The sequence below is a fragment of the Leucopleurus acutus genome, assembly GCF_964270905.1.
Source record: "Leucopleurus acutus genome assembly, chromosome: X".
NCBI classification, from domain to species: Eukaryota; Metazoa; Chordata; class Mammalia; order Artiodactyla; family Delphinidae; genus Leucopleurus; species Leucopleurus acutus.
Window position 1 is genome coordinate 130,540,366 of NC_139148.1, and position 26,808 is coordinate 130,567,173.

At 57.9% G+C, this 26,808-nt stretch overlaps 1 protein-coding gene across 2 annotated transcripts; it reads right to left on the bottom strand.

Annotated features, from left to right (window-relative positions):
* Positions 1 to 12,821: 12,821 nt before the first annotated feature.
* Positions 12,822 to 26,333, bottom strand: L1CAM (L1 cell adhesion molecule; the record flags this gene model as incomplete). Of its 2 annotated transcripts, XM_082864185.1 has the most annotated exons (27): positions 12,822 to 13,053; positions 13,717 to 13,789; positions 14,144 to 14,278; positions 14,788 to 14,943; positions 15,073 to 15,192; positions 15,292 to 15,465; positions 15,576 to 15,698; positions 15,788 to 15,989; positions 16,178 to 16,293; positions 16,902 to 17,124; positions 17,299 to 17,369; positions 17,558 to 17,755; positions 17,985 to 18,095; positions 18,239 to 18,363; positions 18,582 to 18,738; positions 18,828 to 18,994; positions 19,106 to 19,217; positions 19,911 to 20,054; positions 20,183 to 20,314; positions 20,456 to 20,640; positions 20,770 to 20,881; positions 21,116 to 21,286; positions 21,376 to 21,498; positions 22,448 to 22,650; positions 22,893 to 22,998; positions 23,593 to 23,607; positions 26,258 to 26,333. In XM_082864185.1, the coding sequence occupies 27 exons, from the start codon at positions 26,331 to 26,333 to the stop codon at positions 12,822 to 12,824; spliced, it is 3,762 nt and encodes a 1,253-aa protein (XP_082720311.1). The 2 variants fall into 2 exon arrangements, with proteins under 2 accessions (XP_082720311.1, XP_082720312.1); XM_082864186.1 differs by lacking the exon at positions 23,593 to 23,607.
* Between the last annotated feature and the right edge of the window lie 475 nt (positions 26,334 to 26,808).

Sequence of the window (26,808 nt, forward strand, 5' to 3'; positions counted from 1 at the left end):
GATTGTTCATTTTATGTGTCCACTTGGGTGGGCCCTGGAATGCCAGATATCTGGTTAAACATTATTTCTGGTGTGTCTGTGAGGGTGTTTCCAGAAGAGATGAACATCTGAATCGGTTAGACTGAGGAAAGCAGATGGCCCTTCCCAATGGGGGTGGACCTCCACAAACCCCTTGAGGGCCTGAATAGAACCCAAAAACCCAGGGAGGATCTCCTCTCTCTGCCTGACTGCGAGCTGGTGTCATTGGTGGTCTCTCCTGACCTTGGACTGGGATTTACACCATCAGGTCCCCTGGTTCTCAGGCCTTTGAAGTCAGACTAGAATTTATATCACCGGCTTGCTGACTTTAGATTGTGGGACCTCTGAGCCTCCATAATTTCATGAGCCAATTCCTTATAATAAACCTCATGGTGTGTGTGTGTGTGTGTGTGTGTGTGTGTGTGTGTGTGTGTGTGTGCGTATATATATATATAATCTCCTGTATTCCAGACACTGCAGACACAGTCTTCCTTACCTCCAGTGTGGACCAGCAGTCCAACTTCCCCTTGGTAGTCAGGATCAATGACCCCAGCCAGCACAGGAAGTCCATTCCTTGCCTATTGATTCAGACTCATGAGGAGCCCAAGGTGGCTGAGTGACAGTTTTAACTTCCGGTTCAATGGAATCATGGCTGTGTTTCCTTGTGGAAGCCTCCGCCTTCTGGAGCTAAGACCTCTAGGCCCGCAGAGCATAATGCTGCAGAAACAGGAAGCAAAGCTTTTGCCTGTGGGTCACTGGGGGTAATAGAGAGTAGTGTCACCACCATTTCCAGCCCCTGATGCCTGCACCTTGAATCCTGGCTGTGGGAAAAACAGTATCGTACACTGAACGCTGACTCTGAGTGTATACAGCCTTCTGGAGAACCTTGCCCCTGCCCTGGAGGGTATCTCCACCTAGCTGGCACTGTGAGTCTGCAAGGGGCCTTTCCACCCATCTACCAAGCCCTTTCCACAGTGGAAGTGGTCCAATGCAATCAACCTGTCACCAGGGAGCTGGCTGATTAGTCTGGGGATTGGTACCATATTGGGACTTGGTACTAGTCTCTGTTGCTGGCAGATTGGGCACTCAAGAGTGGCCATAGCCGGGCTGGACTTGGTGAGTGGAAGTCCACGTTGCTGCACCTTCCATCATAGAATGAATACCATATGCACTAATATTTAAAGTGTTTTTGTTTGGCAAATTATCTTGCTTCTTGCTTATCTTATTGAATTTAGGTCAGATTGACAACAATTTCCTTGCAGGGGATAATGTCTATCATCTCAACTGTTTTAATGTTTTATGTTAATAAATGTCATGGTAGCAAAGCAATGATATATTGTCAGGAATGGAAGAAGAGTTTTTAAAGTAACTTTCACAAGCTCAGGATATTCATTTTACACTTTTCTCTAAAATGAAGCTAGTGATGCTGTATTTTCAAAATTCATCTTCAATCTTTCTTTTTTTCATGATTTTTTTTAATTTGGTTGCACTGGATCCTAGTTGTGGCGGGCGGGTTCCTTAGTTGCGGCACATGGGCTCCTTAGTTGTGGCATGCAAACTCTTAGTTGTGGCATGCATGCGGGATCTAGTTCCTTGACCAGGGATCGAACCTGGGCCCCTTGCATTGGGAGTGAGGTGTCTTATCCACTTCGCCACCAGGGAAGTCCCTTCAATCTTTCATCAATAGTCAGTTCCAACAAATTATCCTGTAAAGTCGTAGTCAAATTTAAAGAATATTTTAGAGAAATGCAAATCAAAACTACAATGAAGTATCACCTCGCACCGGTCAGGATGGCCATCACCAAAAAGTTGACAAATAGGGAATTCCCTGGTGGTCCCGTAGTGAGGACTCGGGTCTTTGCTCCAGAGACAATCTATATTTGCCTCTGGCTGACAGTTGGGACACTAGAAATCCCGGATTTCCTTAATCCGGTTTCCAGGGATCTAAATAGCTCAGATCTTGAGTGCAGTCCCTTACAGGACAGAGCTGCAATCTTTTAGAGGGCTATTCTAGTTCCGCCTTACGCTTACTCCTAGACCTTTGGGTCTTTAACCCAAAGCATGAGGTACCATCGCCAAGTTTTGATCCCCTGCCACGTAAGTCTGTCAACAGCTGTGCTCAGCTTCTCAGACTCTCAGCTGCCTCTCCAGGACTCAGCAGGTGGCCTTAGGGGATAAGTCCCCTTAAATGCTGAGCTCACATCTCTCTCACTTTCCTCTTTCTTCCATATTTTGGCCTCAATTCTTCACCACCTGTTATCACTTGGACATTTCCAAGCAAATGTTTTTCATACTTTGTTGAGCTTGTCTAGTTGTCCTCAGTGAGAGCTGTGGTTCAAATTGCTTATTCTATCATTGCTGGCCACAGACGTCATTCAGCACCATGATTTGAGGCTCTCTTTATGTCACTGGGTCTACATGTAAATATTTTCTTGTTTGTTTGTTTGGTTGGTTGGTTGGTTGTTTTTTCTAATTTATTTATTTTTGGCTGTGTTGGGTCTTCGTCGCTGTGCACGGGCTTTCTCTAGTTGCGGCGAGCGGGGGCTACTCTTCATTACGGTGCGCGGACTTCTCATCGTGGTGGCTTCTCTTGCTGCGGAGCACAGGCTCTAGGCACGTGGGCTTCGGTAGTTGTGGCTCGCGGGCTCAGTAGTTGTGGCTTGCGGGCTCTAGAGTGCAGGCTCAGTAGTTGTGGTGCACAGGCTTAGTTGCTCCGCGGCATGTGGGATCTTCCCAGACCAGGGCTCAAACCCATGTCCCCTGCCCTGGCAGGTGGATTCTTAACCACTGAGCCACCAGGGAAGTCCCTTTTCTTTTTTTTTTGTCGTGCCCTGCAGCCTGCGGGATCTTAGTTCCCCAACCAGGGACTGAACCCGAGCCCCGGTAGTGAAAGCCCCGAGTCCTAACCACTGGACCACCAGGGAATTCTCTACATGTAAACCTTGCTTGCAAAGACGGCACAGTGCTCCCTAACGTCCTACCTGCTTCCTCAGTGATGGATGTTCAGATTGCCTGCACCTTCTTGTCACAGAAAATAAAGCTACAATGAGCTTTGTCACACATGTAACACCTTACACATTGTGTCTTAGGTGACACAGAATTACAGGGTCTTAGGCCAGGTATATACATACTTTTTTTTTTTTACATTTTGGCCATGCCGCAAGGCATGTGGGATCTTAGTTCCCCGACCAGAGATAGAACCCACACCACCTGTTGTAGAAGTGTTAACCAATGGACCGCCAGGGAAGTCCCAGGTGTATACATACATTTTTTTAATATTAAATTTATTATTTTTTAAATTTAAGTTTGTTAGTACCCTTTTTTCTTCCAGTTTTATTGAGATATAACTGACATACAGCACTGTATGAGTTAAAGGTGTACAGCACAATGATTTGGCTTCCATACGTCATGCAATTATTATCATAGTAAGTTTGGTGAACATTCATCGTCTCACATAGATATAAAATTAAACAAATAGACATTCTTTTTTTACATGCCGCGGAGCAACTAAGCCTGGGCTTCAGCAGTTGCGGCACACGAGCTTCAGTAGTTATGGCTCTCGGGCTCTAGAGCACAGGCTCAGCAGTTGTGGCGCATGGGCTTAGTTGCTCCAGGACATGTAGGATCTTCCCGGACCGGGGCTCGAACCCGTGTCCGCTGCATTGGCAGGCGGAGTCTTAACCACTGTGCCACCAGGGAAGCCCTCATTGCTTTTTTAATTTAATTTACATTTCTCTGATAATCCATGGGCTTGAGCATCTTCTTTTTATTCTTCTCAGTATTTTGGGTTTTTCTTCTGTAAACTCCCTGTTCATATGCTTTGCCCGTTTTTGATATTTTAATTTTAATATTTTTCCAGCTTAATTGAGATGTAATTGACATATAACCATTAAAATACACTGTAAGTCAGGAAAACGGAAACTACACTAAGTATTCCAACAGAGAGGATTTAATACAGAGAGTTTATTAAGCAGGAAGCAGAAGACTGGGCATTGGAGGAACTGAGATAGCACAAAGGCAATAACTACAGGCAGCAGTCGCCCACCTTCAGGGCTGGGAGAACACAAGGAAGAGCTTGGGTATGGATCTCAAAGCTCAGAGGAGGGGCCCTGCAGAGTTGGAAATCAGACACGGAGGAGAGGGTGTTGAGTTGCTGCTGCAGAGGCTCAGGGGAAGGGCCACATCGGTCTGGGACTCTCACCTCTGAGGAAGAGTGCCCCTTGGCCGGTTCTAAGAGTGCTGAAATCAGCTCGAGATGGAAATCAACTGACGCTGCCAGGCTGAGGCCCGAGGCTGGGCCAGAGTGATAGGAGCAGAAAGCGAACAGGAAGGAGTAAGACCCTTGTCCACTTCTCCAGCCTTTCAGTCTTCCTCTAGTGCCCCTACTGGTGGAACCCAACAGACAGAGAGCCAGAAGACAAGGAAGCGTTGCGGAGCCCAGCGTGGCCCAGCTCCCGGCTCTAAGCCTCTTCAGCTTCTCGGCATCAGCACAAACCCTTCTACATGTATTTGAACTGCCAGCAGCAATGGTGACAACTTTATGTTTCTGCCTGACCAAAGGCCAGCATCTTCCATAAAAATATGCTCCCACCCTCTCCCCAAAGAGGAGAGAGGCCAATTCCCAAGAGCCCTTTTTTTTAATCTTAGCTCCCCCACCAGGGATTGAACCTGGGCTCCGGCAGTGAGAGCGCCAAATCCTAACCACTGGACACCACGGAATTCCCCCAAGAGCCTTTTTAATCATCTCTGATGACACCAACAGTGCTTGCTGGTGTTAATTTCTCCTCTAAATGTCATAGTTCCACTTTAATACCCTGTGATCCCGAGACTAAATTGTAAAGTTACGATCAAAACAATTGCTATATAAAGTAATAAGGGGAGAGGAGAGGAAGCAGAGAATTCTATATATATAATGTGTATATATATGTATATATGTAGTATACATACCACGTCTGGGACAGTGTGAATCTCTGCTTTTGGCGGGCTAAGCTCTCTGCAGTAGTGAGGGCCAGGCCGACCTTGACCAGGGGAAGTCTATGTTGTTGCGTCCATGCATAACACACCGCTGCCACCACGGCCGCTTTGTTCAGGGGCCTGTTGAGCGAGCGCTGGGGTTGCTGGGAAGGAGGCTGGCTGGCATCCACAGAGCACATCTTTCAGTCTCATCTGCAGTGGACGCCCCTCTGAAAGGTCCGTCCACATTCCTCTTCCCCAAACCTCTGTTGCCAAACTTCCAGCCCTGTTCTTTCCAAGTCATGACCATTTAGCCAAATCAGTAGCAGTTTCCTACGAATCTATGCAGATCCATGCTTCTGGCCACCCCTCAGGCCAGTCAGAATGGGCAATCAACTACATCAAGTTAAATAGCTTCTGCACAGCCAAAGAAAGAGCACTGAAAAAACAACCTATGGAAAGGGAGAGATATTTGCAAACCATCCAGCAGATAAGGGGTTAATATCCAAATATACATAACATGCAACTGAACAGGAAAAACTAAATAATCTGACTTCAAGATGGGCAAAGGACCTGAACAGACATTTTTCCAAAGAAGACATCCAGATGGCCAACAGGTTCATGAAAAGATGCTCAACATCACTAATCATCAGGGCAACGCAAATCAAAATCGCGGGGTGATATCACCTCACACCCGTCAGAACAGCCATCATCAAAAAGAGACAGAGGGCTTCCCTGGCGGCGCAGTGGTTGAGAGTCCGCCTGCCGATGCAGAGGACACGGGTTCGTGCCCCGGTCCGGGAAGATCCCACATGCCGCGGAGCGGCTGGGCCCGTGAGCCGTGGCCGCTGGGCCTGCGCGTCCGGAGCCTGTGCTCCGCAACGGGAGAGGCCACAACAGTGAGAGGCCCGCATACCACAAAAAATAAAAATAAAAAGAATCTGCCTGCCGATGCAGGGGACACGGGTTCGTGCCCCGGTCCGGGAGGATCCCACATGCCGCGGAGCGGCTGGGCCCATGAGCCATGGCCGCTGGGCCTGCGTGTCCGGAGCCTGTGCTCCGCAACAGGAGAGGCCACAGCAGTGAGAGGCCCGCGTACCACAAAAAAACAAAAAGCAAACAAACAAACAAAAAAAGAGACAGATAACAAGTGTTGGTGAAGATGCGGAGAAAAGGGAAGCCTTGTGCACTGTTGGCGGGAATGTGAATTGGTGCAGGTACTTTGGGTATATTATATATGCAAAGGAAATCAAACCACCTTCTTGAAGAGTTTTCTGCGCCCCAATGTTCACAGCTGCACTATTTACAATAGCCAAGACATGGAAACAAGTTAAGTGTCCTTTGATGGATGAATGGATAAAGAAGATGCAGTATATATATACAATTGGATATTATTCAGCCATAAAAAAAGAAAGAAATCCTGCCACTCGGGACAACGTGGATAGCACTTGAGGACACTACGCTCAGTGAAATAAATCAGACAGAGAAAGACAAATACTGCGTGTATAATCTCATTTCTGTGTGGAGTCTAAAAAAGCTGAAGTGATAGAATAGACAGTAGGACGGTGGTTGTCAGGGGCTGGGGGAAATGAACACGTGGTGGTCAAGGGCACAGACTTCCGGTTAGAAGAGGAATAAGTTCTGGGGTCTAAGGTGCAACATGGTGAGTATAGTTAATAATACTGTATTGTATACTTGAAAGTTGCTATGAACAGCAAAGTGACTCAGTCATACATATATATGCATTCTTTTTCATATTCTTTTCCATGATGGTTTATCACAGAATATTGAATAGAGTTCCCTGTGCTCTACAGTAGGACCGTGTTGTTTACCCATCCTATAGATACTAGTTTGAATCTACTAATCCCAAACTCCCACTGCTTCCTTCCCCCACCCCCTCCCCCTTGGCGACCACAACTCTGTTCTATAAGAGTAGATCTTAAACGTTCTCACTAACAACAACAACGACAAAATGATAATTCTGTGAGGTGAAGGATGTGTTCACTAACATTATTGTGGTAAACGTTTTGCAACAAATATGTGTACCAAATCGTCGTGTTGTACACCTTCAACTTACATAATAGTATATGTCAGGCTCGCCCGTGAATGGTTCTGCCAGGCTCCCAGCAGACTGTGCAGCGCCATCCACAAGCCAGGCTCCAGTTGCTCCCTCCTCACTCACCTGTCCTGCAAAACATCCCGGGAAGCACAGACGTGGCAGAAGGAGAGGATGTGCTGCAGGAAACCGAGGCGCTTCCTCAGGCTGCTTTCCTTCTGAAACCACCTGAGCTCCTGTCTCTAAAATCCCATTTCCACTCATGGCGCCGCGCCGCTGCATGTGCCCAAACTATGGCTTGACAGGTCAGACCGACACCCAGTTCTGGATGGAAAACTCAGGTCACCCAGAGTCCTAAGAGTTCAGTCTCTTCCAGGGCCCGATAGCAAAGCCAAGTCTGCTTCTCCAAAGGAGAATGGTTATCGGAAAGAAGAGGACATGGATTTTCTACAAAAGCCTAAAGGTCTGCGCGGTGACCCCCCATCGGTGCTGGCCAGAGACTCCGCCCAGTCTCACCACCTTCCACAGACATTTTGAGAAGTATTGGACCTGCTGGGTCCCAAGGCCCAGTTGGAAGTGCTCCTTGCACGGCAGCCTGGACTCACTGCAGAGTTCTCTCCTGCTCAGGTCCCCACACAAAGTGGCAGCCTTGAGTTACACACTCGATGGGTCAATATGGCACACTCACCTGTGATATATATTCCACAATCGGAAAGAGTACACCAAACGTTATTTTTAGAGGTGTTTGGTGTAGGTTCAGTGTCCTGTCTTTCACCTTGAAGAGGGTAGCTTTACATTCTGTAGAGCATTGAACTTCCCGAAACTTCACTGAGGTTTTACTTCCCTAACTTTTCATGGAGTAACTCTCCCCCCTTCTAGTCCGGGTATGTCTTACTAAGGCATCTCTAGTACTTTCTGCCTCTGCTCCTCATATCCAATCAGGATGATGTCATTGACGTAGTGAACCAGTGGCTGTTGTGAGACAAAGTCTCTAAGCGTTACATTACGTCAGAGAGGAGGCGAGGTGACATGGCCCTTAGGTGCACTGTTGTCCCTGCCAAGTAAAAACAGAGTGCTTCTGGTGGACTTTGCAAAATGGTATGGAGTAAAACAGTCAATAGGGCAAGACCTGCGTACCAGGGGCCAGGGGTTGTGTGTTTACTGCTTCGGTAAAGAGACTACCTCTGGAACAGCAGCTGTAATCCGAGTCACTGCCTGATGAAGTTGACATCAATCCATAGTCATTCTCCAAGATCTATCCACCTTCTGCCCAGACTCAAATAGACAAATGGGGATATGAGCAAATATCATCACAACTGCAACTTTCAAGTTCAAGACACAAATACCTGCAGCTCCCCCTAGGACACACCTTCGTGTTCCTTCCTCTACATCAAGCCAGGGTTGTTCCGGCATCTTGATATCATTGAACTTAGGCCACAGCTGAGTCCAAGTTTAAGTCAACCAACCAAATAGGCTGTTAGAATCCCTTCCAGCTGCATGGGCTAACATTAAATATAGACTCTCTGGGGGACTTCCCTGGTGGCACAGTGGTTGAGAATCTGCCTGCCAATGCTGGGGACAGGGGTTCGAGCCCTGGTCCAGGAAGATGCCACATGCCGCGGAGCAACTAAGCCCGTGCGCCACAACTACTAAGCCTGCGCTCTAGAGCCCGAGAGCCACAATTACTGAAGTCTGCACGCCTAGAACCCATGCTCCGCAACAAGAGAAGCCGCCGCAATGAGAAGCCCACACACAGCAATGAAGAGTAGCCCCCGCTCGCTGCAACTAGAGAAAGCCTGCACGCAGCAACGAAGACCCAACTCAGCCAAAAATAGGTGTCCCCTTGCAAAGCATCAGAGAGCTTCCACGACAGCCCTAAAAATTCTCTTCCTCTTTGCAGCCGTGTAGCTGAAAGTGCTGCAAATCAAGCACAACGTTTCATTGTGCGGGTTGCAGAATCCCAAGGTCAGATGAGTTCCCAGCCTCTCCACGTTTCTCATGTGAAAGGCAGGGCAATGGGTGGGGAGGAGTGAATGGCGCCTTCAAGCCGAAAGACGCAAACAAACCCATCCCCAAAGCGCCTCTCAGGATGTGATTCCTGACACCACTCCGTTACCAGTTTCTCCATCAGCCTAGATCCAATCAGGAAGCAGAAACGATGGCAGGTCCTTCCCTAGCGCCCTGCACAAGCCTGCCAACACCTTGATCCTGGACTTCCAGCCTCCAGAACTGGGAGACAATTCATTTCTGCTGTTTAAGCCCCTCAGCTTGTAGTCCTTTGCTACAGCAGCCCCACAAACTCATACAGCCCCTAAGCCTGGAAGGAAGGGAAGGGGCTGCGACTCCTCAAACAGCAGCTTGGACAGGGGCCCTGATCGGTGACACTCAGTGTGCGAGTCGGGGCAGAGCCTAGCTAGTGCTGGGGTCTCTGAGCTCAGAAAAGAGCCCCAGGGGGCGGGGACCCAGACCTGTGAGGAGGCCGGGCACTGGTGGCCTGCGAAGTGGGATGCAACAAAGCTGCTTTTGTAAGTGTTGGGAAATCTGAAAATTGGATTCAGCTGGTGCCGTGCGGACGCGCTGCTGACAGCTCGGATGAAGAGGACTCGCGAGGCGATGCTCCCAGGAGGGCGCATGTCCCTTCTCCCTCTTCTGGCTTTGCCGTCTCCCTCTAACACCCCGTGAGAGCAGAGCCTACGACGGGGCCAGCTTGGCAAAGCAGGAATGTGGTTTGCAGAGCCTCTGCTCAGGCATCAAGAAGCAGAGGACAACAAAGTGGGTGGGACTCAAGAGACAATGGCTTAATACCTGGCCCAGCCGCGTTCCTCCTAGGGCATATACACCCCCAAAAACGGACTGCATAGATCCACTGGACCCAGAATAGCCAGGCAAATGGATGAGCAAATTGCGCTGCGTCCATACGATGGATACCCCCCAGCAATGAACGGGAGGGCTGACGTCACGAGAGGGACTGTCTCTGGAGCAAGGTGTTGGCTGGGTAGGGGCATAGAGGGGCTTTCCGCAGTGACGCAAATGTTCTGAGTGGTGGGTTCAAAAGTGAAAAATGCAGGTGTGCACTTTATGTCACGCGTGCTAACTCCCAACAATGACATTTTGGGGGGGGCGGTTTAGGGCAGTGAAATGACTCTGTATGATACTGTACATTTGTCCAAATCCATAGAACATACAACGCCAAGAGTGAATGCTAAGGTAAGCTGTGGACTTCAGTTAACGAAAACGAATCACTACCGGATCATCACTTGTAACAAATGTTAAGACGTGAATAATGAGGGAAACTGCTGAGGGGCGGGACTGAGGGACTCTTAAAAACAATGAGGCAGCCAGGGCAGACATGGCAGCTCCAGCTCAGCAGGACCCCAGGCTCCTTTTACGTCGCTGCCCTGCCATGTCCTCCATTCAGCGGTGCAGGATGGCTCTCCTCGCAGGCTGGGGAGACGGAGCCGGGCAGAGGAAGGCACACTGTGCTTCTTTAAGGGCACAGCCCAGAGGTTGCCCCTGCACTCACATTCCTCTGGCCCTACCTAGATGCAAAGGAGTCTGGGAGATGTATCTTCAGCTGAGCAAAATCCTATTGTTATGTAACAACAAGAAGACAGGTATTGGCGACAAGAAGCAGATGCTGCTACAGGTGGAGATTAAGTGGGGCTGATGAGCGTAGACAGCTCTTGAGGGGCGGTGCGGTCAATAGGGGCAGAGAAGCCGGACAAGAGCTGGAGGGGGGCGTGGTGTTAGTAGTGGGTGTTTTTAGTGATGGAGGCTGTTACAGCATGTGTGCCCGTGGACTGATCAACAGGGACAGAAAAATTAGAGATACAGAAAAGGCAAGGTAGGCTTCCCTGGTGGCGCAGTGGTTGAGAGTCCGCCTGCCGATGCAGGGGACACGGGTTTGTGCCCCGGTCCGGGAGGATCCCACGTGCTGCGGAGCGGCCGGGCCCGTGAGCCATGGCCGCTGAGCCTGCGCGTCCGGAGCGTGTGCTCCGCAACGGGAGAGGCCACAACAGTGAGAGGCCCGCGTACCGCAAGAAAAAAAAAAAAAAGAAAAGGCAAGGAAGGCATAGCAGGAGAACAATCGTTGATGGGTCCTGGTGGGGCGGGACCCAGTGCCTGGGTGATGGGCTCACCCACAGGGGCCGGAGGACAGAGCGTTCAGGGCTGGGGCTGGGGCTGGGGCTGGGCAGGGGGTGGGGGGAGGGGACAGAGTTGATGGTGTGAACATGGGCAAAGACGGCCTCTTCTGGTGGTTTCTAGCTCAGCTAAAGATGAAACCAAGGCCTCGGCTGAGCGCAGAGGCCAGGGGCTGGGGAGCGGTGCGGGAATCCGGCCTGGGAAAGCCAGGGAGTGAACCGACGCAGAGATCCCCAGGCTAGGCTGGCTGTCCCTGTGGGTCCACTTGCGGTGTTTGGTCACTGCTTTAGAGGGCTGGGCAGCCCTGGGGCCCGAAACCGTGGTGACAGCCTAGAGCTCAGCTCCCCTGGAGGCCAGTGGGAACGAGAAGCAGGCAGCAGGTCCCAGGGGGCGGAGAGCCGGGCCTGGCGGGGCAGGTGGACCGCAGCGTGGAGCACGGTAGGGGACGGGTGTTCGGTAAGATGACAGCAGCGCCTCTTTGTTTCCAGGTTTTTATTTGCCTTTTATAATTCTGATATTTATGTACATATATATATAGACTTTTGCTTTTTGTAAAGGGCTCATCCACAGACCGAGCAAAGGCGTATGGGGAGATGGGGCTGCTGGGCGGGAGCGCAGCAGAGCCGGGAGAACCAATCTTTCCTTTTTTTTTTTTTTTTTTTGTCTGTTTTTATTTTTCCTGGGATGGGATCATCAAAGCTAATTGCTATAAAACCTAGAAACCACCTAGAGACTCAGACATCTGCCTACACACTAGTGGCATATGGGGAAAGGGCATGGGTGCAAACTTTCAAAGTCACGGTGTATTTACATCCCAAGGTGGGGCTGGGGGAGGCTGAGGAAGGGAACTGTTCAGACTGGGGCCGGGGCGGGGGGTCGCTAAGGGGTCCTGGGGTGCGGTGGAGGTTGGGAGAGGCCAGGGTCAGGGGGGAGGAGGTGTGCCTGCCCCGCACCTGGGCAGTGACGGAGGCCACTTGGATGTCGTCTGGCGGGTACCAAAGGCAGCGTGTGTATGGAACTCCTGAAAGCCGGCCGCAGGGTGGGGTGGGCCGGGCCGAGTGCGACACCGGCAGGTGGGACTCTGGGCTCTCCAGATGGCCTCCTCTGCACCCATGGCCAGCCTGCCCAGCTCCCATCCCAGTTGGAGCAGAGATGGCAAAGAAAAGGGAGCAGATGGTGGGGACACTGTGTTCTGTCCCCTGTCCCAGCCAGGCTGGCCGAGCAATGGCTGGGGGTGCAGGTGCCAGCCATGGTCCTGAGGAGACCCCACCAGGCAGCATCTCCGCTTCCTCTGCCCTGACCACAGCCTCTCTCTGCCCAAAGGCCGGCGAGGCAGCACCTGAAGGCTCCTGATGTGTGGGTGACTGGCCCCCGAGCTGGAGTAAAGCAGTGTGTGCCCAAGAAGGGGTGCAGCTGGGTTTTGGCAATCAAGTGGGGACCAGGCAGTCAGAAGGGGATTAGAGGCAGTGAGTTCCTCTTCTCTGCCCCCGACTTAAGCCTCCCTCGGGCTCAGGATCAGAGGGCCGGGCCGCCGCCTGGTGAAGAGAGGGAGGGGCCTCAGCCCCAAGGTCAGGGACCCAGCACAGGCCTCGGACGGGGGGTCTCGGCCTCTGAGTCGGCTGCGGCCTGGCCCTGGGCTGGCTGGACCCTGCTACTCCAGGGTCCCCGCAGGGTTGATGGGGGAGGCGGCCCCTGAGCTGTCGTTGCCTCCCGCCGCCTCCTTCTCCTTCTTGCCACTGTACTGGCCGATGAAGGAGCCGTCCTCGTTGAACTGCACGTCCACGCTGCCCCCGTAGTCGGCCAGGCTGTCGTCACTGCCCAGGGGCTTGATGTCTCCGTTGAGGGATGGCTGGCTGCTGCCGAAGGCCTTCTCCTCGTTGTCACTGCAGGGGGAGGGCAGAAGGGAGTGGGAGGCTGCCCAGCAGAGCCCAGCAGGAGCTGGCAGGTGCTGGCCTGCAGAGGAGGCCTGGCTGGGGGCGGGGCAGAGCCCCAGGGGCCTGGGTTCCGCTCGTCTTCCGTCTTCCGTGTGCTCTGAATGTACTGGGGCAGAGGCCCTCCGCCTGGACACACTGCCGGGAGGGCAGGTGGCATGCACAGCACGAGTGGGGCGAGGCTTGGGCGTGCCCTGGATCCTGGGGGAGGTGGGGAGCTCGCGGGGCCTGGCTCCCATCTGCAGACGAGATGGGCGGGGGTACCTGTACCGCTGTGGCCCCAGCAGAGCCCAGAGAGTGGCAGCTGGGATGGGGACAGGCAGGCCCGGGAGCTGAGTGTCAGCGTTGGCTTCTCCCTGAAATAGGGAGCTGCCGGGCCGGGGAGCCGGGGGCGCGCAGAGGCCTGGCAGGCAGGGGCCAGTGGCACTCCCGGGCACACGGCGGCCATGGGAGGCCCCCGGCCCTGCAGTCTAACAGCATCTCCCCACCCGCCCCGCCTTACCTCTCCAGGGACCTGCCGGTACCCCGCAGCACGAAGGAGAGAGAGAGAGACGGGGTCAGGCCTGAAAGCGAGCAGCTGGGCGGCCCATCGGCGCCTGCCCCCGCCCAGCTCACCTGTACTCGCCGAAGGCTTCGTCCTTCATGGGCCGGGCCTCCGAGTCCGCCTGGGTGTCTTCCTTGTCCTTCACTGCAGACACAGAGAGGGCCCAGCTTCTCCTCCCGCCCAGCCTCCACCGGGCAATGGGCCTCGCCCCAGGCGGGGACGCAGGCGAGGCTGTCCCTCTGGGCCCTGAACGCTGACAGCACCCTGTTTCAGCGGCTCTCAGGAACCGACAAGCCTTCAAGGGTGAACTGCTCGCCCCCCGTGGGCCTGGCTACCACGCGCCCCGGTGTGCGCAGAAACTCCCCTTAGGCCTCCTGCCTGCCCCCAACACGCCCACCCCATCCTGCCAGGGGCTCCCGGGACCAAGGAGAACTCGCAGGAGGGATGAACGGGGGCCCTCGGCGACCATCCTCCCTGAGCCCTGGGGTCAGGAGTTACCTGAGTACTTGCCACCCTTGCTGCGCTTGATAAAGCAAAGGATGAGGAAGATGAGAAGCAGGACGATGATGGCGCTGACGAAGCCGATGAACCAGCCCTCCGTGGCAAAGCCGGCGGGAGGGAGTCTCACTCGGCCTGGCAGGGACAGTGGGAAGGAGAACGAGCCCAGGCCCGGGGTAAGATGCTGGGTCCCGGGCGCTGCAGACCCACCACCTGAGCCCGCCCCCCCCACCCCGTTCCCAGCCTTGTGCGCGGGCTTCCCTCAGAGCCTCTAGTTCCATTGGTCCACTCCCGACCCCTCCACCCCCGGGGACCGGGCAAGGGCAGGTGAGGGCCAGGCCCATGGACGCCAGAGGGCCCGGGAGGAGCGATAAGCTGGGGCGAAGCGTGCTTGGAGCTGAGGCTTGCGGGGGACCCTCTGCGGGACAGGGAGGAGGACCTTCTGCAAAAGTGGTTGCCCTGGCAACAGTTCAAACAGAGGATACAAAAAGGGATCGTTCCAGGGACCCAGACTTCTCCATCCTGGGCCGAGGGGCACCCAGGTACTGGGAGGAAGAGCCGAGCCGTGGCCTGGGGCCTGAGGTGGCTGTAGCCTGGCCGGCGACGGAGGGAGGCTGACCAGTCAGTGCCCGAGGCTCCCTTACCAGTGCCGTTGGTCTTCACGGCCATCTGGTGCAGGAGAACCCTCTCCTTGAGCAAGTGGATCTCGTAGTCGGTGTCAGGCTGCAGGTCCCACTGCGTGTAGGAGCTCTGGTTGTAGCTGACGTACTGCGGCGGGAGATGAGCGCCCAGCTTCTCATCTGTAGGGGTGAGAGGGCAGCGGGGGTGAACGGGAGGGCCCGGCAGCACCCTGGCTCCACGCCCCCCCGCAGCCCCTCTGGGCCCTGAGCCCCCTTCCCCCCTACCACAGGGTCCCCTTTTGCGCTCACCCCCCAGGGCTTTGAACCAGATCTGGAACCCGAAGTTGCACTGGCCCTCCTTGGGGACCCAGGAGACCACGCTGTAATTCTCGCCAGCCATGGCCGAGATGTTGCCAAAATCCGGGGTCCCTGGGGATTGAGGGGAGGGTGTGGGACCTCGAGGCAGCCCCCGGGCCGCCCTCGTGGGCCCGGCTGCCTAGCCCCCCGCCTCAGCCCCCTCCAGCTCACCAGATAAGGCCATGGTGCCTCCTTCCCGCACGATTGCCTCTCCAGGGCCCTCCTTCGTCGTGGCCTGGAGCTGGAAGCGGTACCGCAGGTGGGGGCTGAGGTTCGTCAGGTTGTGCATCCGCAGCTCAGGGTCCGGGAGGTCGAAGGACAACTGCTCTTTGCCCCCATCATCCACTGCGAGGACAGGCGAGGAGTCGGCTTTGGCCGCCAGCACCGCCCACCCCCGGCTCCCCTCCACCTCCCAGCCGGGCTGGGCCGAAGCTCCGGGCCCACGACACACGTACGAGGTTGGTAGGAGAGCACGTAGCCCGTGAGCACGCCATTGTGGCTGAGCGGGGGCTGCCAGTGCAGCAGCAGGCTGGTGTCCGACTGGCACTCCAGGTGCAACGCCTCGGGGTGTCCAGGTACTGCGGGGCACGGAGACCAACGGCAGGTCGTCGCCCTGGCAACCCGGGTGGGGGGAGGGCGGGGCAGGGGTGCAGGGCGCAAAGCTCACCTCCCTCGGGGGTGCTGAAGGTCATCTCGCTGGCGGGCCCCAGTCCCCGGCCGTTAAAGGCCTGCACCTCCAGATGGTAGGAGCTGTAGGGCCGCAGGCCGCCCAGGATGGCGCTGGTGCTGTTGGCAGGCACCAGCACGTGGCCTCTGTGGACGTGCCTCTTGCTGTGCCTCCTCTGACTGCCCTCCCACCAGTACGTCACCTGCAGGCGGACAGGAGACCCCGAAAGGGCAGAAGGCCTCTGCCAGTGACCCTGGGGCACGTGTTCCCCACTGCCCTCCCAGGGGAGCCTTCCTTCCAACCTGAGCACTTCCGGGAGAGCAGCTGGCAGAAGCCCGCCCCCAACCTCACCCGGGGGATCTCCCCAGCCCCTACGCCTCGGACTCTTACATTGTATCCCCGAAGGTGGCCCTTGACCTGGGCTGGGTCCACAGGCCACCATCTGACCAGCACCGTGCTCGAATTGAGGATCTTGATGCCTTCCAGCTCAGGGCTTGCCTGGGGGTCTGGAAACGGCCAATGACACGGATGAGGGCCTGTGGCATCCTGCGGCCAGCCCAGAACCCCGCCCTCCCGCAGGGGGATGGCGGCTCTGGATGCGATATGAGGCGTGGGCAGTTTGATGAGCAGGGCGTTCACATGGTCTCAGGGTCTCTCCCTGCAGACTGTTTATTAGTCGCGAGAGAAGACGGTAACCACGCTGAGTAGTAACTAGAAAAGACCTTGACTGGATGACCAAGCTTAACATCTGGTAACGCTCTACATTCAAGGAACGGACAGAAGCAGGATACCTAGACCCCATGCAGGACCCTGAATGGGACCCTGGACTGGGGTGAAGACACCACTGGTCCATACCACGGGGGTACGGGCTGCCACCCACATAGATGCAAAGTTATAGATGCCAACTTGCTGACGGTAAATTTCTTTCTGCATTTTCATAACGGCACTTTGGTCATGTAAGGAAACATCCTTACTCTTAGGAAATGCACTACTGTATATTAAGAGGTAGGAGCTGGGCACCTGGGCGGATCCCTGAGGGGTTGGGGGGGAGTGGGCCACGCCGGCGCACGCAGGCTCCACCCCCGGGTGTGGGCGGGGCCCGCCCAATACTCACAATCCTCCCCAGAGTAGCCGATGGTGATCTGGGGCTCCGGGCCCTTGCCCTGGCTGTTGACGGCCTGGACCTTGATCTCATAGGGCACAAAGGTGGAAGTGTTGGACACCACCAGGAAGGGGTCGCTCACGATCTGTTCCTGCCAGGCCCCCTGTGTCTTCTGAGGGCGCCACTGCACGCGATACTGAACCTGGGGGGCATTCCAGTCCATCCACCGCAGCGGCTGGAGCGGGAGAGCAGAAAGGGAGCTGGTTGGCCAAGAGCCCTGTTCCCCGACCTCTGACCCACTCCCCAGCCCAGCCTCAGGTCCCTGGTCCTTAGGACAGCCAGGGGGAGCTGCAATATCTGGGTGCCGGTCTTATGTCTGGGGGTGAGCTCAGCCTAGGGGCCGCCTCACCTTCCAAGTGATGACCATGTTGTTGGTCTCGTTTCCTTCCCCCTTCACGTCCACGGGGTTCTTCTCCGGGGCTGCAAAGTAATGTGTTAACACATCAACGCTGTGTGGGGCTCCTGCTGAGGCCGTGAAGGCCCAGGACCAAGGAAGCAATGAGCCGTTCTGGCCCTGGAAGCAGAGGAGCTGGGGCACAGTCATTTCTCTAGACTCTCCTTGCGGAGCCCAGGGGGCCCGGCGCCTGGGGCCCCTCCCAGGTGCTCACCTGCTTCTGGAGTGAGCACAGTCTCTGAGGCTGGGCTGGGCTCCCCAGGGCCGTATTTGTTGATGGCAGTAACTCTAAAGGTGTAGTGGACATAAGGCGACAGCTTGAGGGTGGTGGAGGTCTGGTTCCCGGGCACCTTGCCCAGACTGTGCCACTTGTCAGGCGCCATCTCCTTGTCCTCGAATTCAATGTCATACTCTGCCAAGAAGTGGGGGGCGGTGACGGGGCGGCAAGGTCTGGCCCTCCCTGAGGAGGGGAGAGGGGGCCCCAGGCGACTGGTGTCCTCGGGCTCCTGCGAGCGACCTGGAGCCCCTGAACACAGGTGCGTGCTTCAGTGAGCCGGGCGGCCCCGGAGCCGCAGCTCTGGGAGGAGGGTGGGCCCGCCAGGAGGGAGGGCCAGTGGGGCGCCACGCTGGGGGCCTCTTACTCTCAATGGGGGCGTTGTGGTCGTCAGCGGGGCTCCAGGACAGGCGCACCTCGCTCTGCTTCAGCAGGTGGCGGTCAGACAGCTCCAGCTGAGGCACGGGGCCGGGGCTCCCTGAGGGCCACAGAGGGTGGATCTCGGGCCCACTCACAAGCCGACCGCCCCACCCCCCTGCCCGAAAGCGCCCTGCACTGTAAGCCTGGGCTCCCGTGCCCCCACACCTCTGGGCCACGAGCCTCATACCACGCGGGACTCACCCACCACCAGGAGCCCTGCCCTGCTCTCCACCGCGTCCAGCTTGGTGCTGGCCACGCAGCTGTAGTTGCCCTGGTCGCTGTAGTCCAGGCTGTGGATGACCAGGCGCCCGTCCTCTATGAAGTACCTGGCGGGGGTGGGGGGCACGCGTGTTCTTCTGCTCCCGGCGGACCCGCTACTCCCTGCCACCTGCACTCTGCTCGCCCCGCTCCCCTCTCCTGCCAGAACCTTCCCCCTCAAAGCGGGGCACCCCCCCCCGCCATGGATGAGGCCAGGAGGTCTGGACGTCCTGCCTTTCCCACTCTTCCCCCTTCCACCGAGCCCAGGTTGGGGCTGGGCCCGCACTTGTCACTGTCCCCAAGCTCCTGGAGGTCGCGACCATCCCCGCGCCAGGTGATGCTGTGCTGCAAGGAGGGGTCAAAGGAGGCCTGGCACGTGAACGTCACTCGCGAGCCTTTCTTCTCGATCGCGCTGCGGGGCCCCTGCGTGATCTGAGTGGCATCTGAGGGCAATGACGGGAGGGGAAGGTCACTCCGGGGTCCCCGAGAGACCCTGACCCCCCTCCTGGAGGGGCTGCTGATCACATCGGACCTTTGACCTGCAGGTTAGCCACAATGGTCACGTTGTTTTGGTCATTGGCAGCCTGGCAGAAGTAGTGGCCGGTGTCATTGGCCTGGAGGTCTCGGATGCCCAGGGTCCCGTTGGTGTAGGGGAAGAAGCGCTCGTCCTGCAGCACCGTCTTTCCTTCCCTGTCCAGCCTGGTGCGAGCAGGGCAGGCCTGGCTCAGATGCCAGTGGGCTGGGCCCCCCGGCCCTCCCTGGTTCCCTGGGCCAGGAGATGGTGCCCCCCGCTGGGGTTGGGGCACTCACCACTGGACGCTGGGCACAGGGGCTCCAAAGGCCTTACACAGAAGGTAGGCGGTGCTGCCCTGGACCGCCATGTACGTCTCGTTGTCTGGGGTCAGGATCTTGGCCGGCAGCTCTGAGGGAGGAGACGTGGCAGGACTGAAGGTTGGGCGGGCACCCACGCGCCATCAGGAGGCACATGAAGGGGCTGGCGGGGCAGCTTCTCCCAGGAGGGCTCGCAGCCTCTGGAAGCTTCCAGTGACTTCCAGGCGTTCTCAGGCCCCCGAGAGCCCTGCCCATCTTGCTTGCCGGCACCCGGCTCTGGCCCGCGCCAAGCTGAGCCTCTCTCGGCCTTAGGACACGCCAGCCCCTCCGCCTCAGATGCACCTCCCGTCCCAGCCACCCATGTCGTACCAATTATTTGAGGTCCCCCTGACAGTCTACCTCTTCCCAAAAGCCCCCCAGGCCTAGCCCCCTAGTCTTCCCCAAGACTCTGGGAGAGGAGCCGCTAGGCTGGCCTCGGGCACACCCTGGCCAGGGTGAGCCTCTGCTCAGTGACCTGTGCTGCGCCAGGCCACTCCCTGAGGCTGCTTCTTCACCTGGAAATACCGACAAAGAGCCTGCCTCTCCCCCATGATCCCCACCGCGCTGTTGGGAGGAGGGGCGGGAGAAGAGGGGAAGGCTCCCGAGAGGAGAAAGGGAGCCACGGCGGACAGAGCAGCCGTGGGCTGAGTCAGTGTGGTGGCCCTGCCTCGTGGGCTGCAGGGACGGACTGGGGGCTACGAGGCAAAGAGGCGGCGGCGGCTGGGTCCAGCTGGCTGGCACTCACCGACCACGTAAATGTAGGCGTTGGCCAGCAGGAGCCCGTGCCGGTTTCGGGCCTCACACTGGGTCACCATCGTGTCGCTGGGCTGCACGTTGCTCAGGATCAGGGCTCCATGGTGGATCCGGTACTTCTGGTCCTTGGCCAGTTCTGTGTACGCAGAGGTGGCCCGCGGGCCCAGGGCCAGAGCAGTGAGCCACGCCAAGGCCGCTGCTCGTCCCCGCCGTCCCCAGGGCTCCCCGAGCTCACTCCCTGTCCCCGCCCGAGGCCCTGCTCACCCTCCACAGGGATCCCATTGATTCTCCAGGTGACCTCTGGTTGGGGCCTGCCCTGCACTTGGCAGTCCAGGCGGGCAGTCTCTCCCGGCCCGTACAGATGGCTCTGGGGCTTGTGTAGCCAGTACGGGGCAGCTGCGAGGAAGGGGAAGAGCCGCCCTGAGCCCGCAGCCTGCAGCCAGCTCTTGGCCCTGGCCCAGACCCTGCCCACCCCTGCGACAGTGAGGGCTGCATTCTGGGCAGCCTGAACGGGATGAGCCGGCAGAGGCACCGTACCCTCCACGGTGACGTAGTAGGCATGCTGGTCACTGCCCAGGGAGTTCTCAGCCAGGCAGCGATACTCGCCGTCGTCCTCCTCCCCCACGTTCAGCAGCTGCAGGGTCTTGTTGTGGTTCTGGTAGGTGACTCGGTCAGCCGGCATGGGGCCGCTCGGGCGTAGCCATTTGATGGTGGGCGTGGGGCTGCCCGGGGCCACGGCGCACGGAGGCCAAGGAGAGAGCACAGGGGGGAGAGGACCAGGCCACTCAGCCCTGCCCCGGCAAAGGCTCCGCCCCGCCCCGCCCCGCCCCTCGCAGGGGGCGCAGACTCACAAGCCCTCGGCGATGCACTCCAGGGCCAGCGGCTGCCCCTGCAGGGCCACCAGGTGGGTGCTGGCGTCGGTGGGGAAGAGCAGGCGCGGCTTCCTGTCCATCATGCTGTTGGCTGTGAGGACACAGGGCTGACTGCGGCGCGGCTGACTGTTCCCTCCACCCACGACGTTCCCAGGCTGGGTGATCTGGACACCCCAGCAAGCCCCCAGGGCTGCAGTTTCCTCCTCGCCCTCACCACCCGGGGAGGCGTTTGGGCCAAGCTGTCTTCGAGGAATGCCGGGGTGGCCTGACTGATGGGATGGGCCATGCCTGAAGGTGAGAGAGCAGTAGGGCCTTTGGGACTCACTGGCCTTGACCCGGAGGTCAATGGGTTCCTTTTGAATGATGGTCCGGGTGCCAGGGAAGTGGGCATGGCAGATGTAGTCTGAGTGGTTGTCCGAGGTAAGCACATTGGCGAAGTAGAGGTTGCCGTTCTGCCCCATGGTCACCCGCTCATCCTGCTTGATGTGCAAGATCTCTGCGGGGTGGGGGAGGCAAGGAGGCAGAGGTCAGGACCCCCACCCAGGAATCACACCCACTGACACCCTCCCGCTCGCGGGCACCCACTGCTATTCATCCAGTAGATGCGGAGCGGCTCTGCGCTGGGGGGCGGGTGGCAAGGCAGAATCACCGACTCCCCTTCCTCCGCCTCGACGGGCCTCACTGTCTCCTTTGGCCACTTGGGGGTACCTAGAAGGGACAGAGAGACTGGCACTGTGGGTCTCAAGTCTCCTCCCGGCCAAGGCAGAGCAGGGGAAAGGAGGAGGGATAGCCAAGGGGGTGGGTCAGAGGGCCAGGCCGTGAGGAAGTTCACGGAAAGCGGGCAGACACTCTGGGTCCTTTTTGGGCTCAAGGCAGAGACCGGGCACTCCATGCAGAGGAGAGGACGGGCAGGAGGCCGGATGGCTGCGAAGGGTTAACTCTCCACAATTCTCAGCTCCCACCAGGAGGACAGGATGAGGGCGGGTGGGGGAAGGCTGAGGTGCAGCGGTGGGGGGAGGGGAGCTGCGGAGGGATGCTGGAGTTACAGACCCTTCCATCATCCTGACACAGAAACCATGGCAACGGTTCCCAAGGTAACTGGAGGGGCAGAGAGGGGAGAGGAGTGCAAGCTCAGGAGGCAGAAAGCTCAGGGAGGATGGAATGCAGAGGGAAAACCCCAGGGAAAGGGCGACACAGATAAAGACAGAGCCAGAGAGCAGGAAGGAGGGAGCTGGAGGGGCCAGGTGAGAGGCGGAAAGCAGCGGACGGAGCGATGGGGGAGGCGGAAGGAGGTGACCGAGAGTGGTAGAGAGGAGATGGTAATTCGGGGATATGGACGGGGCGGAAGCCAAAGCCCAGGTAGTGGCTCAGACGGGCTCAATCCTCCACCCACTCAGTCGGTCAACAAGCCCAAGCCCACGCGCATCCCCCAGGCGGCAGGCCCCCGAGGCCAAGAGGGCGTAGAGCACAGAAGAGAGGGAAGGGGAGATGGAGCCGACCAGGAAGAACGGAGAAAGTACAAGGCAGGGAAGGAGGATGCGGCTACGGGCACACTTATCAGCCAGCTGAGGCTGGACTCTCACACGCGCTCCCCAGGCCTGTTTGGGGACCTTCTCACGTGCCCCAGGCCCTCCCCGGTCCCTGCAGCGCCTCGCACCCTCGGCCATGAGCTGGATCTCGTGGGACATGGCGGTGCCCAGCTTGTTGCTGGCAAAGCAGCGATAGGTGCCCTGAAAACTCTGGGCGAAGTTGCTGTTGTTGCCCGTGATGGTGAAGGAGCCAGAGTGGGGGGCCTGGTTCACGGTCACACCCGGCTCCTCCTTGGGTTTGAAGAGGACGCCGTCCCGAGTCCAGCGGAACCTGCGGGCAGAAAAAGGCTCAGAGGCCTGAGGCCGGGAACCCAGGACCGCGGCTGGCACAGGCCACGGCAAGGCTGCAAGCCGCCAGGGGCCCCGGGGATGGGCTGAGGCAGGGCGAGGACCAAGGGTGACGAGGGAGATCTGGGGTATGTGCACCCAGCGGTTGGGAGGCCCTGGGAGACACGAGGGCTGGAGATAAAGTCAGTGGTCAACCCCAGGGCTTAGAGGGTGAAGGTCACTCACTGCACTTGGGGTTTGCCGCTGGCCTCACACTTGAGGCTGATATCATCTGTGGGGAACACGACCACGCGCCGTGGAGACTGTTCCGTGATGACAGGGGGCTCCATCGCTGGGGGCAGGATGGGGACAGTGGTGGTGAGGGTGGCCTCTGGCGGGCAGCGGGCCTTAACCCCTGTTCCGTGGTGAGGGAAGCGGGGTCTGGAGCCTTATGGGCCCCACGGCAATGGGGTTGCGGGGAGAGGAGGAAGAAGCTGGGCCCAAAGTGAAAGGAGACAGAATAGAGAGAAGACGGCACTAAAGGAAGAAGCCAGAGGAGACAGATGGAGCCAAGGAGGAGGGCAAAGAGTGTGAAAGAAAGAAAAGAGAGACAAGGACAGACACAGACAGACACAGACACAGACACAGACAGAAGGGCAGACCCCTCACAGTGAGAGAGGGGACCAGAGGGAAGGAGGCAGGAAACCCCGCGGACACAGAACAAACGTGTCCCCCCGGCACCCCAGGAGACAGGAGGGAGGCTGATGCGGCCTCCAGGCCTCCAGCATGGGACCCAAGAACCAGAAAAGACTGCAACCCGCGCAGGGGACACGGCACACAGGGAGAGCTGAGCGTGTGCAGGAGAGGGGGAGGGACGCGCCGACACCCCCTCTTTTCCTCTCTCCTTGGCCTTCTGGGAAACACTCCCACCCTCCCTGCAACTTACCGTGGTGTCCTTCATCTGAGAAATCCAGGCAGCAAGGGAGAGAGGGAGAGAAAAGCTGACATGCCGCCCCAGCAGGGGGCCCTGGCAGGGGAAGACACCCCTGGGGGAGGGGAGGCCGGGAGAGGAGGTGTAACGTGGGGACACGTGCCGGCAGAAAGAGGGGACACAGCTCGCGTCACCAGTCCCGGGCTGGGTCAATGCCCAGGGGGAGCCAGGCCTCGGCTCCAGCATGCAGGGAGAAAGAAATCCGCGACTTTAGCGAAGAGTGTGCTTTGAACAGACCCTCGCATCTTCCTGGCAGGCCTGCAGAACTGACCCCCACCCCACGCAGGATGCCTCAGAAGGCTGGGAGGCAGACAGTCGTCAGCCAGGGCGCCCTCCCCTGCTCCAGCCCGCTTCCCTCCTAATCCAATTAGCACAGCTCAGTGTTTTCAATTACCCAGGCCCAGTCTTCAGAGCCCAGCTGCCCCCTCCCCTCCAAACCCTCCCAAAGGCCCTGCTGAATCTGAGTATCCATTGCCTGCAGGGCCGGCGCCAGCCCTCATTTTCTCCCCTTCTTTCCTCTCAGCCCGCCACCAAGCTCCCTGGAGCTGAGGCCCGAGCTACAGCCCCCAGTGCCGCTGGACTCAGCGCAGCACTGGCCAGGGTGGCTGTGAGGAGGGGAGAGAGGGGAGGGAAGGGCGGAGAGCAGTGGGCTGCCTCTGAAGGCTTTGTCTCTGCCGAAGACCTCAGTGTAAGGGCCCCCAGGAGAGAAGAGGGGCTCCCTGGGGACACTGCGGAGAGGGCCCTGCGCTGGGAAGGGGCCGGTGCCGGCAGCCCAAGGGCCAGAGCCAGAGAGAGGGACGACAGGCTGGGGAAAGCAGGGAAGGAGACAAAGGGGCCTGGAGTGGCCGGGGAGGGAGACAGCTGGAGGACAGTTTCCAACAGGGAGGCACCAGGCCGCCCGCCATATTGTATTGGGGTCAATAACAAGCGCCCGCCGGTGCCCAGGGCAGCCTCAGACTCGCCGTGCTCTTCGAGCTACTTCTCTTTCCTCTACCCTCCTTTCTCCAAATTCTCCCTGCGCCTCCACACACAGGTGTAGCGGGGCAGGCGGACGCCCAGGGCAAGGCCTGGCAGCGACTGAGAGGAGAAGGACGGGGGAGGAAAGCACGTGTGTGGGAATGTGGAAGGTGGGAGTCTGGGCACGTGCGTGGATGCTGCAGGCTGAGCTGCAGTGACTCTGTGAGCATCCGCTCATGCGTCTGTACACGGGTGTGTCTCGCCGGAGTACATCTGGAGGCTGTGTCCCGGCTTGCATCCCGTGTACAATTTTGTGTTGCACACCCACTTCTGTGTTTGTGTGCATGACTGTGTTGCTTTGTGTCTAAACTTCTCACTGTGCCTCTCGGAGTCTCTGTGCCTGGGTGGGTACGGGTGGCTCGTCTGCGTCTCCCCACGTGCTTGTCCGTGTGCATCCGCAGCGGGGGGAGTGGCATGGGCGTGAGTGCATGCACCTACATGTGTGTATGTAAGGAGACATCCCGGCCTTTCTTCCCATCAGTCCCTCTCCACCTCCTCCAAACCCTCACTGTCCCCCAGTGCTACGTGCTTTCCAAACCCACCTCCCTCAGCCCCTGTCCCATTCCTGGCACGGACAGTCCCCACGTTCAGCCCAGGGCTCATCTCTCAGTGATGCTGGCCTCCTATAGGTCCAGGCTCAGAGACAAAGGTGGAAAGGTGAGGGGGGAAGGGAGCGGAGCTACCGAGGAGACTGCCCCTCACGCAAGCCCAACAGCCACTCACAACGGTGTGTTTTCAGGAGAAAACATCGTCACAGTAACACACATTCCACACACACACAGGTACTCACATGCACACACGACCCACTACAATCCAATGTTAACAGTCAAATACCTACAGACCTTCACAAATGTGACCAGTAGGTAACGGTTATACTGACTCACAAACTTACCCATATAGGAGATCAAGCTCACATTCGGGAATACCCACACGCATCTACAAATACATCCAGACAAAAATAACGTCTGGCCAACTCACAAGCATACACAAATACTCATGTTCGTTCAGTCACAACCTTCCAGCCACACTCCGCAACACCCACGCACCTACCCGTGACCCCCGCCCCCCAAAGGTAATACTCCAACAGCCCCACCCCCAGCCCCACCAAGTAACTACACATCAAATCGCGAGGACCCAGAAGGCTAAGGGGTCTGTTCCTGTCCCAGTTCACAGAAAGGGCTACCAAGGGCCCAAGATAGGATTACCCAAGCCAGAAGCCGGAGCGAGGCTAGAGCGAGCTAGCCGAGGACTGGGGATGGCCCCATTCACCTGCCCGCCCCATCCTTGGAGGAGGGGTGGGGCGGGCCGAAGGAGAGCGCGGAGGCCGGGAGGAGGAGGGTCCAGGGCCTGGCCCGCTGTCCGTGGTGCTGAAATCTCACCAGCCCTCCCTCGCCTCTGGTCCCTGTCCGTGGTACTGAGATACCCCGAGTCTTCCACCCTGTCCTTTCCAGAGGTACTCAACGTCCTGGGTACCTCTTGCCCACTCCATGCCCAGGAAAGGAGGGGTGAGGGGCCGGAACCGGGAGAAGGTGAAGAGGTAGAAGATAAAGAGAAGCCCAGCGCGGCGGTGAAGGGAGGCGCCGAGGCTCCACCGGTTACTCACATTCCTCGGGGATCTGGATGAGCAGGCAGGGGCTGCACAGGAGGAGAGGCCACAAGTACCGCAGCGCCACGGCCATCTTCCCGGCGGCGCCGGCGGCTCGGCGCGGCCAAAGCCGGCCGGGCTCGGCTCAAGCTCCGGCCAGAGGGAAGGGGGCTGGTGGGCGGCTTGGGGAGGGAGCCGGGGGTGGGGACACTGCGAGAGGGGAGGAGGGAAGGGAAAGGTAAGGGAGGAGAGAGAACGGACGGATGTTAGTGACTAACATCTGGGCGAGCCTGGGCTCCTGGCCCCGCCCCCAGCCCCGCCCCCGGCTGTCCGGCTCCTCCATCCCTCCCTCCCCCCCACCTTGGAGAAGGCAACCTGCAAGAGACAGCAGAGGCTGGGGCTCCAGTTTGCCTTTCATCCCCTTCCTACTCTCTGTCTGTGCCTCCTCCGCCAGCTGCCTCTCCAGCACCAACTTGTTGCCCCGATCAGCTCCCCTGGGCATGCCACAGGCTGCTCTGTGCATGTCATCCTCGTGTGCGACTCAACACCCAGCAAGCAGATGCCTACGG